The following is a 10,636-nucleotide window of genomic DNA, read 5'->3' on the forward strand; positions in this document are numbered from 1 at the left end:
ATGTAGTAGCAAAAAGAGGAATATTAAAAATTGTAAAATTTGTTCGTCTATATAAAGTTTGAAAATGAACCAAGCAGTGAAGATATGGGGGAATCCACCACAACATATTTAAACCCCACAAAACCCACCCGTGAAGATGAAGCCATATCTCTTCTCTGTTGCCGACGATACATACACCTCTACTTACATAGATTCCCGCCCTCGCGATGGCGACGACGACGCTTCTGAATCTATCATCGATCTTCTCCTCGAGGCTCGTCACTACACACTCCTCCGTTTTTCCCATCCGTCAGAGACGACGGATCATCCTCGTTACGTCTTGCGCCGGAGGAGGAGGAGGAAAGCCGACGATTCTCGTTACGGAGAAGCTAGGCCAAGCTGGGATTGATCTGCTCAAGAAGTACGCTAATGTGGATTGCTCTTATGATCTGAGTCTCGAGGAGATTTGCACGAAGATCTCGCTTTGTGATGCGCTTATTGTGAGGAGTGGTACTAAGGTTGGGAGAGATGTGTTTGAGTCGTCGCGTGGAAGGCTTAAGGTTGTGGGACGCGCTGGAGTTGGGATTGATAATGTTGATTTGGCGGCTGCGACGGAGTATGGTTGTTTGGTTGTCAATGCTCCCACTGCTAACACCGTGGCTGCTGCTGAGCACGGCATTGCGCTTTTGACCGCCATGGCTAGGAATGTTGCTCAAGCTGATGCTTCTATCAAAGCTGGTGAGTTCACAATTTCGTAATGTAGAATCAATCCAATGGCAATTTCCATTGTGATTCTGGGATTTTGATGTTGTATCAGAACTTATCTGGGCAAAACTTTTGAGTACTGTGATTGTAAATTGTTGAAATGTGAGTGTTTTAATGGTTCGTTGCAGGCAAGTGGACGAGGAACAAGTATATAGGTGTATCACTTGTGGGGAAGACTCTTGCTGTTCTTGGTTTTGGTAAAGTTGGATCAGAGGTTGCTAGACGAGCTAGGGGACTTGGGATGCATGTCATTACACATGATCCTTATGCACCAGCGGATCGTGCACGGGCCATTGGTGTGGAACTAGTTAGCTTTGAAGTCGCTATTTCAACTGCAGACTTTATCTCTTTGCACCTGCCTCTCACTGCTGCTACTTCGAAGCTGCTGAATGATGAGACCTTTGCGAGAATGAAGAAAGGAGTGCGTATTGTCAATGTTGCTCGTGGTGGAGTTATTGACGAGGAAGCTCTTTTGAGAGCGCTTGATTCCGGTATTGTTGCTCAGGCAGCTCTTGATGTTTTCACTGTGGAGCCACCTGTTCAAGACAACAAGTTGGTGTTACATGAGAGTGTCACTGCCACGCCTCATCTTGGCGCCAGTACCCTGGAGGCTCAGGTATTACATACTGTATATACGTTTTGGCGTAACTGCATTTTGTTCTTCTCTCCTGAAATTTTACCTGACGCCTAGGAAGGAGTGGCTATCGAAGTCGCAGAAGCTGTTATTGGCGCTTTGAGAGGAGAACTTGCTGCTACCGCTGTCAATGCACCAATGGTTCCACTAGAGGTAATTTCAAACTTTACCGGAGTCAATTCAGGATCAAGTCTCATTTTTCTTGTATGGTGATATTCAAGTAATGAATAAGATTTGTCCTGCAAATTCTCTGCAATTTTTCAGCGGCTTTCTGTTTTCAGGTATTGAGGGAGCTAAAACCGTATGTTGTGCTTGCTGAGAAGCTTGGAAGACTAGCTGTACAATTGGTAACTGGTGGAAGCGGTGTGAATGCTGTGAAAGTGACTTATGCTTCTTCAAGAGCTCCTGATGATCTCGACACTAGACTTCTCCGTGCCATGGTCATAAAAGGAATTATCGAACCCATTTCCAGCGTATTCATAAACCTTGTTAACTCCGATTATGTTGCTAAACAACGCGGAGTCAAAATCTCAGAAGAACGTATGGTTCTAGACGGCTCACCCGAGAATCCAATTGAATACATAACTGTTCGGATAGCAAATGTTGAATCAAGATTCGCCAGTGCATTATCAGAGTCTGGTGAGATCAAAGTAGAAGGCAGAGTGAAACAAGGGATTCCAAGTCTAACAAAAGTTGGGTTATTTGGAGTGGATGTGAGTTTAGAAGGGAGTGTGATTCTGTGCAGACAAGTTGATCAGCCTGGTATGATTGGTAAAGTTGCTGGTATCTTAGGAGATGAAAACGTGAACGTGAGCTTCATGAGTGTTGGTCGAATTGCTCCAGGGAAGCAAGCGGTGATGGCAATTGGAGTAGATGAACAACCAAGCAAAGAAACTTTGAAGAAAATCGGTGACATTTCTGCCATTGAAGAGTTTGTTTTCCTCAAACTATAGGCTAATACTTTACATGGATGCACATAAAACCCCAAAAGGAATGATTCATTCTGTATAATGATACAATCGAGTGTATATGAAACAAATTACATAGTTGATTATTTTCCAACGAGCATGTCGACGAAGTGATAAGTTACTATTGCAACCAGCCAGAGATTTTTTGCATTTGTCCTGTTTTCTCAAGAAAATAAACACAGAGATTGGTGCAGCTTATGAACCAGGGAGAAATGGGATCTGAGCCACCGTTGTCGGGATGGACAAATGAAGATTATGAACTGCAAGGTAAGCCGCAATACCAGCAGCATAACCAGCAAAAGCAAAACCACTAACCTGCATGAAGAAAACAAAGACTTAAGTTTCTTTCTCAGAGCCTCAAGAGTATTGAGTTTCAGTTTGATTAATGCTAGATTGTGTAGTTGAACCTTAGACAAGCCAGAAGAATGTATCATACCTTTCGGAAGTACCAGAAGAAATCAACTTTCTCCATCCCCATGAAGGCTACACCAGCAGCAGAACCGATGACAAGCATGGAACCACCAGTGCCGGCGCAGAATGCTATAAGCTGCCAAAATTCAGAATCTTGAGGGAATGATGTCAGATCATACATCCCCATGGTCGCTGCAACCAATGGAACATTGTCTATGATTGCTGATACAACACCAATAGCACTTGCGATTAGCTCAACATTTGGTATATTAGCATCAAGGTAGTTTGCAATCTCCCGGAGGATCCCAGCTGCCTCAAGGCTGAAGAATGAGTACAAACATCAAAAAAATAATTTGAATTAATAAGAGTAACGGAACATTATAGTTTGGAAATGATCAGTTGATTTAATACCTGCTAACAGATAAAAGAATCCCCAGGAAAAAGAGAGCGCCTTGTGTGTCAATTCGAGATAAGGCCTGAGGTACTTTGAGCTTTTGTCTTTCTGATTCACCGTAATGAATGGCATCCGTCAAAATCCAAAGAACTCCAAGACCCAACAAGATACCCATGTAAGGAGGCAATCCAGTAAGAGCCTTAAAGACGGGAACAAATACCAATGCTCCAAGGCCAACTCCAAAAACTAGTTTTCCTCTTGGAGCCATCTTTTCAGAAGCCAATACATCTTTAGAATCCTGTTCCTTTCCATTTACCTCACTGAGGAAGAAAAAGAAATTGCATAAATCAGGCTCTGTAGTGCAAACATTTACATGACAATCGAACCAAACATAATCTCCCGTTCTGTTTGAGAATGCAAGAAGAACTTATAACCTGGTTAAGGACAAGAGGGCTAGAGGAACCGCAAGAGAAACGGCAGAAGGTATAAAAAGGTCCTGAAAGGAAAGCATGTAAACCTCCATCAGAGATATCAAAATAGTGACCAAATAGGTGAATACTTTTAACACTTTTTTCTATACTGCTATACAGTTCAAACTCTAGAGAGGATGTTGGAGTAACAAAACCAGCTATTGTACCATGATCGCAATAAGAAGCTCCGACAAACCCTTTAAGACATAAGGTAACTACCAAACCACTGGGCTTATGACAACCTTTACTTTCCTATTCTCTCCGAGAGAAATACAGACTGGTCCATGAAGTTCCAATACCCGGAATCCAAAACACCAGAGCAAGGTTCATTTTCAGGGTCTGCCTCTTAGATTTGATATACACAGCTAACTTAAGACAAGCCCCAGAAACATAACAACAGGGAACCTTAGTTGTAAGCTGTAACCTCAGCCACTTTCAGAATCAAGCTCCTTACTAAACAACCAAACCTAAACTCATGAACTATGCAGTCCTACTTCTAAACAATCGATGTTCCTTACCATGACTTGCACTATGAAAGAAAATGAGGTATTGAGATAACATTAACTGACTATTTGAGAAGAGAAAGAGAACCTGCATAGTCGGTAAGGTGGATATCTGACCATGAATCCATAACATCGTTGTAGTAACATCACCAATTGGAGTCCATGCTCCTCCTGCATTTGCTGCTATTACCACAACAGCTCCTAGAAGTCTGCCATTGGTTACTGAGCGTGTCAACTAACACTATTTCAATAATAATACTGAACACAAAACAGACTTTACAGTAACCAGTAAAAAAAACTCGAAAAATCTACATCATGGCGTGGCCGATAAGGTTTCTTGAGAATCTTGAGGTCTAAATCTAAGGAGTCCATGTGTTTCTCATTGTGAACAGCTTAACAAATAAACCAACTTATAGAAGCACCAAGAAAAGGTTTCCATACTTGCGGTATTCTGATTGAGGAACCAGTTTCCTCAATAAAGAAACCATGACAATGGTAGAGGTCAAATTGTCTAAAATCGAACTGAGGAAAAATGTCACAAAGCCAACCTGCGACACCATAAGTCAACAAGAGTAAAGAGAACGCCCAATAATAATAATAATAAGAAGAGGAGACTGAAGCGAATAACTTTCAAGATAGAGAGATAAACATACCACCCATAAAAGTGTCTTTGGCTTCCTAGTGGTGATATTGTCTGTAACCAACTTAAACCCTTGGTGAGCATCAACTATCTCCACAATGGTCATTGCGCCAAGCAAGAAAAATACTATTTCACTAACTTCAGCTGTTGCATGTTGAAGATCTAAAACAGCTATCTCAGTTGAAGGAGCCTGTTACAGGGAATTCAAAATACACAAAAATTTACATCAATCATAAAGATACACAAAAATCATATACATCAAGGATTAGATAGACAAATTGATGTCATTCTTACCCCTATGCTCCGCACAACCCACAAACTCACAGCCATCAGCAGTCCTATTCCACTTTTATTAAAAGCTAAAGACTCTTCAAAGATGATTCCGGCATATCCTATTCCAAACAACAATGCCATAGCAATATCCTGTATACATTGTCCAGTGATCATTACTATAGCCATTATCTTTCACTTTGAGTTTGAAACCAAAAGAACATAGGATACAAACCAAAAGAATCGAACCTGATTAGCAGCAACCCATGAATGGTTAATGGCAGCTGTTCCTGTAAGAGCAGCAGCAAGAATAGCAAGCGCTTTGATTATATCTGTCTTTGGTTGGTAATTGGCCTCAAAGTAACTCGAACTAGGTTCATCAACCGAGCATATAGGGTCACATGATCCTGAATCCATTAAATCCTGTGGATCATATAAAAGATATAAACTTTCATAACTATAGCAACGACCATCGTTTACTGAACCCATTTTAGTGCTACTCCGATCACTATATGAAATGAAACTTTATCCAATAAGAAAAATTTGTAAATCGTTTATATGAGCTGCAAATTCTCAAGTCTACAATTGCATCAAAAAGAGGAAATGGGTACTTGGCAAAATTGAATTTTGGGGAAGACAGCTACGAACCTCATCGATTGGCTCATCATCAAGCGAAGGAGGAGAAGAAGAGGTCCTTATCTTATCCTCGGCCCTCACGAGAACGCTATGTCTGGATAACCTCGAGGCTGATACTTTCGAGAAGGAGACATTCTGCGGCAATCGGGTCGAGATAGAGATAGGAGATGAAGTCGCGATGGCGTGTCTCTTCGTCAACTGATGCGGCGGCGCGAAGTGAGAGCCGATAGGAAACACCGCCATTGGCGAACACCAGAGAGTCTGATAGGGAAAGAAAAAAAAACACCAGAGAAAGAGAGAGAGAGAAGGGGAGATTGAAGTAGTGAAGATGAAGAAGAAGAAGAAGAAGAAGAAAGAAAGTGATAGAATCACCGGCCGTCCGGCGAAAGTAATGACACTATCAGTGGCAATGGAAGTTTGTTATTTTGCAAAATATATCCTTAATTTTATGTTTTTTTGCAATCTAATCCTATAGATAAGTAAATTAACACATTGAGTCGCAAAATAAAATTTTAAATTGAAACGTTCTAAGGTCATCATCAATGCAAGGTTCTTGCACTTAAGATTTACACATGAGAGTACCTTATATAAGATCCTCTCATGTGTAAATCTTAAGTGCAAGAACCTTGCATTGATGATGCTATAAGTCTAAATCCTTTTTTTTTTTTTTTTAAAGTATTCTTATCAGTAGTAGCATGCGATATGTGAATCTCATTGATTGGCATATAACTATTACTATAAATAGTAATCAATCTATTTTTCATATTTTTTTGTTTGAAGTTAGGAAACGATTATATGATAAAAGCATTTAATTTGGTCTAATAAGAAAAACAAAAACGTTTAGCACGTCAAACAAACTATAGTGAGTGATGTGGTTTGGTGGCATTGCTACAATTTAGGTGTAAAAATCTTAGCCTCTCAGCAGTTCCACTGCTCGACCTCGACGTGACTGAGAAGACATCGAAGAAACATTGAGACAAACTTTAGATCAATCTATAATAATCTTATACAAAAAAAAAAAAAACACACAAAAGATTTTTCAACCTTTTTTATAACCCACCCACCCAGATAACCCCAAAAAGAAAAGAATGGGTGAAAACGCACTTTTACACTACTAGTAAGTTTACTTCATCAGCCAAAAAAAAAACATAAAAAGGCTACTACTGCTATATTATATAATCAGCCTATGACAAAGGAGTAAATTTAAAATCCTTGATGATGGAGTGTCGTCGTCGACGGAGACGTAGTGGAGTGACCCATCGTAGCAGGTGACCAGAAATCAGCGCCGTTGGAGTTCTCCACGTGTACGGTGGAAGAGACAGGTACTAGACATAATCCTCTGCTTCTCAAGTCTTTCGCTTTCATCGCCGCCATAACATCTCCGGTGACCACTCCTCCACCGTCCTGACATGCCAGTAGTAATTATCATTAGTTAGTTGTTGTTCTTGTTAGGGAACTGAAAATAAATAAATAAATATTTTATTAATCAGAGAGAGAGAGACTTACAACAAGAGTGTGGTTGATAAGATAAGGAGAGCAGAGGACTTGAATCTGATCTTGTAAGAATTTGATGTAACCCATCGCTTCATGCAAAACAGAAGCCGCATCAGTCTGTCCAAACACATAGAAGTAGTTTTTTTTTTTTTTTAAACCCATTTAATTCTCATCAGTCAGAAAAGTCAAAGTTAACTATTGCAAATAGTGTCATTTTTATGGATATTTTTTGGTAGAGTGTTTTACATTCTCTTTTCACCTCTCTCACCCCTCCAAACAAACAAAAAAGAAAAGTACACAAAAATTTCATTAATGTAATTTGTGATGATGATGATTAACTAATAAACTAATCTACTTTTAAAATCTATTGATCAACAAGTTTCATTGTCTTTGATGGTCTTTTTTGAAGTTCACATTGGATGCCAATTTACATGCTACACTACCCCAAATCGCGACTTCTTAAGTTTCCTTTTGGAAAACTCAATATCAATATAATATTACTTTAAAAAAAAACTGCTTTACATTTCTTTAGTTAAATATGATTAGAAATTTAGAACTCTTGCTTGCTTGATTGAATTCACAAAATAATTGAAGAGCATCATTACAAAAAAGAATCGAGTTATAGAGAAAAACAATTTCACCTTGCCGTATGGAGAAACCAACTGCTGTAACGCTGCGATTCTTTCCCCTAACCTTTCTTTCCTGACCTAATTTTTTGTTTCATCATTATTAACAACACACCCACCAAATTAAATAAAGTAAGTTTGTATATAACATTATGGTTGAAAAATTATGCCACACCTTTGCAATTCCAAGTGATGATGATTTATCCTGATTTCGTTTGCATTTCTTGCCCGGTTTCAGATTATGATCCGGGTCGTACTCTTTACCCTTTCCGGGTTTCTTCTTCTACACAACACAATCATTTCACAGAAAGATAACATATTAAATCATCCTCAGAAATCAGAGGAAGAACAAAATGTTACATGCAAAATGCAAGTATGTTAGAAAAATAGGGAACTTACGTTTGATGGTTTAGTAGATTTGTCGAGTGTACAATCGTCGTTAGAGTTCTTCTTGCAAACATCGATCTTAATGCATGAAGGGTCAGTAGCAACAGAGACTCCGGAGGAGAGAAGAGAAGGTTCCAAGAAGAGCGACGCGTCGTCGTTTTGATAGCCTCCGCTAAAACAGAGCATTCTTGAACCAGTTTTGCCGGAGAATACAAATCCTAAGCTGTCTTCTCCACCATCCCCGCCGCCGCTACTACTACCCTCGCGTTGGTGGTCGGATGAGCTGAGAACGCCTTCCGAGAACATAAGAAGTTCGGAGAAGCTCGTGACTCCTTCACCTCCCACCATAGCTAGGTCTTCGTGATCTTCTGCGGTATTATTATCTCCCATCGTGTTACTTTTCTTTTTCTTGATTTTCGGGGAAGAAGAAGAAGAAGAAGAAGGTTTAGAAAGAAAACAAGAGAAAAGTGAGAAACATAAACCAGAAGAATTATTTTGGTGAAATGTTTTTTTTTCTCTCTTCTTTTACCTTTTTTAGGCTTTTATAACTTCGGTAATTTCAGCCATGACTGATATAGTTTTCATAAATAAATAAATAAACAAATAATTACATAATCATAAGTATATATTGAAACAACACCTGTCTAAATTCTATAAAGGAAACAAAAAATGTAATTTTTCAGAAATTTGAGTGAGTGTTAGAACTGTTCAAATGGTGAGTGAGTGTTAGAACTGTTGAAATGAATGTAATCCAAGTTTATATGACACTTGTATGGATGTTTCTGTAAACATATTAGTGGCTATGAAGAACAAAACCACTGATTAGAGCTGTTAATATAGTATGTTATACTTATATAACAATTAAGTTAAAGAGTGATGATTAGTGTTGTTGATTGATATACATTTAGTCGTAAAGGGGAAGGGGGTATGAAAGGGAATAATAGAAAGTTGAAGAGAAGATTGAGTCAAAGCCACCTGGCCCGAGAAAACTGTAGTTTTTGATTTACTCGAAGCTCTCTCATGTTTCATTGTTTCTCACCTTTTAGTAACTGCTGCTTTCTTTCTTTTTTCCTTGAACTTAGACAAACAAGTAATAAATGTCACACACATAAACACATATTCATATTCTATTCAATAAAATTCATACAATTTTTTGTTTTCTTATTTAAAAACTGCCATTATCATGTTTATCATATAGTACTTATGAACATACGGACACATAAAACTACAGATACTAAATTAACTAAACTAACAAAAAAGAAGCAAGTTTATACTAACTGACATGTACCAGGTTCGACACGTGCAGAGACTCTGCAAACACGTGTGTGGTAGAAAGAAGGAAAAAAAAAAAGAAACTCGACGACTAAATAAAAATATACAAAAGAGGAAAGGTCAAATTTATTCATAAAACAATGAACCAATCCAACTTTGTTCTTTAACACCATAAGCAACCAACAATTGTAAAAGACTTTGGTTTTTGGTTAGGTTGATTTCATATAAGATTTTTCGAGTTCCGACAAGAACCTAAAACTCTTAGGGGGTTAGATTATGTATTGATTTGTCCCTTTGCTACATCTATCATCACTTATACATATATATATTGGTACCCAAACAATCCCTACTCTTTTGCTCGTTATTACTCGACACTGCCACTTCTTTTTCGATGTGGTGAGTATCTTTCATAACCCAAATATAAGATTAAGGATTGGGATGTTTTCGAGTCTAAGAGTGTAACGTTTTATTCAGGAACATGGAAACAAACAAGACAAATGACCAATTCAGCAGTCAAACACATAAAGTCAAGACAACAAAACGGAAAGAAAAAGACACATGAGCAACCTCTGTTCTTGATATAGCTACTAGAGTTACAGATCAGACTGATATCAAAAGTAGAAAAACTGATTGCACCCATTTAACAAATCGTCCAAGGAACATTAATTCTCAGGGACATAACGTCGAACACATTGTGTGCGTCATCCATCATTCAAAACAAATCTCTTTCAACTTCTTCGCGGCGGATTCGTCAATGGAATACTACAAACAATTGAAAACGGATGATTAGCACAAAGGTTACCTTCCTATGATATACGTTTTCCAAAAGAAACCCAGAATCTTTGTTACCTTCTTGAGTACCCAAAGTGTGTGATTGTAAGCTCGTTGGAAGAGTTCGTCGAGGGATGTTTCGCTTTGGTCGACTTCACGGTAATTAACGAAATTCTCCCTGGCGTACTTGGCGTAATACGGCCTCGTGTCCGCCGGTAAAAGCCTCACTAGCCTCAAAACGCCGCCGTATACACTCAGCACCTTCTTCATTTTCATCTACCTTCTGCAACAAGTAAAGTCCCGGACCTGGACTAGAATACTAATTACTAAGTATCATAAAACGTTCATGGGCTTTTTATGGGCCTCAAGTGATATCATTTTAAAGCCTGCAATTTCTGACCGGTTAAAGTATTTAA

At 38.8% G+C, this 10,636-nt stretch overlaps 4 protein-coding genes across 4 annotated transcripts; 1 reads left to right on the forward strand and 3 right to left on the reverse strand.

Moving 5' to 3' along the window:
* Positions 1–92: 92 nt before the first annotated feature.
* On the forward strand, positions 93–2,432 carry LOC17893506 (D-3-phosphoglycerate dehydrogenase 3, chloroplastic). Its single transcript, XM_006299170.2, has 4 exons — positions 93–717; positions 873–1,360; positions 1,436–1,531; positions 1,660–2,432. The coding sequence occupies exons 1-4, from the start codon at positions 207–209 to the stop codon at positions 2,329–2,331; spliced, it is 1,767 nt and encodes a 588-aa protein (XP_006299232.1). The 5' UTR covers positions 93–206; the 3' UTR covers positions 2,332–2,432.
* On the reverse strand, positions 2,358–6,025 carry LOC17891627 (sodium/proton antiporter 1). The gene is made up of 10 exons (XM_006297150.2): positions 5,683–6,025; positions 5,284–5,457; positions 5,059–5,187; positions 4,778–4,954; positions 4,566–4,672; positions 4,213–4,333; positions 3,586–3,647; positions 3,169–3,471; positions 2,783–3,077; positions 2,358–2,661 (listed from the first exon to the last, which is right to left on the reverse strand). The coding sequence occupies exons 1-10, from the start codon at positions 5,911–5,913 to the stop codon at positions 2,542–2,544; spliced, it is 1,719 nt and encodes a 572-aa protein (XP_006297212.2). The 5' UTR covers positions 5,914–6,025; the 3' UTR covers positions 2,358–2,541.
* A 724-nt stretch (positions 6,026–6,749) lies between these two features.
* On the reverse strand, positions 6,750–8,610 carry LOC17893209 (transcription factor bHLH113). Its single transcript, XM_006298198.2, has 5 exons — positions 8,190–8,610; positions 7,966–8,073; positions 7,806–7,871; positions 7,177–7,281; positions 6,750–7,074 (listed from the first exon to the last, which is right to left on the reverse strand). Exons 1-5 carry the CDS (start codon positions 8,565–8,567, stop codon positions 6,874–6,876), a joined length of 858 nt encoding a protein of 285 aa, XP_006298260.1. The 5' UTR covers positions 8,568–8,610; the 3' UTR covers positions 6,750–6,873.
* Positions 8,611–9,890: 1,280 nt separating this feature from the next.
* Positions 9,891–10,517, reverse strand: LOC17893711 (LYR motif-containing protein At3g19508). Its single transcript, XM_006298831.2, has 2 exons — positions 10,299–10,517; positions 9,891–10,211 (listed from the first exon to the last, which is right to left on the reverse strand). Exons 1-2 carry the CDS (start codon positions 10,494–10,496, stop codon positions 10,158–10,160), a joined length of 252 nt encoding a protein of 83 aa, XP_006298893.1. The 5' UTR covers positions 10,497–10,517; the 3' UTR covers positions 9,891–10,157.
* Positions 10,518–10,636: the final 119 nt, after the last annotated feature.

Source organism: Capsella rubella, unplaced genomic scaffold (genome assembly GCF_000375325.1).
Source record: "Capsella rubella cultivar Monte Gargano unplaced genomic scaffold, Caprub1_0 scaffold_3, whole genome shotgun sequence".
Taxonomy (NCBI): domain Eukaryota; kingdom Viridiplantae; phylum Streptophyta; class Magnoliopsida; order Brassicales; family Brassicaceae; genus Capsella; species Capsella rubella.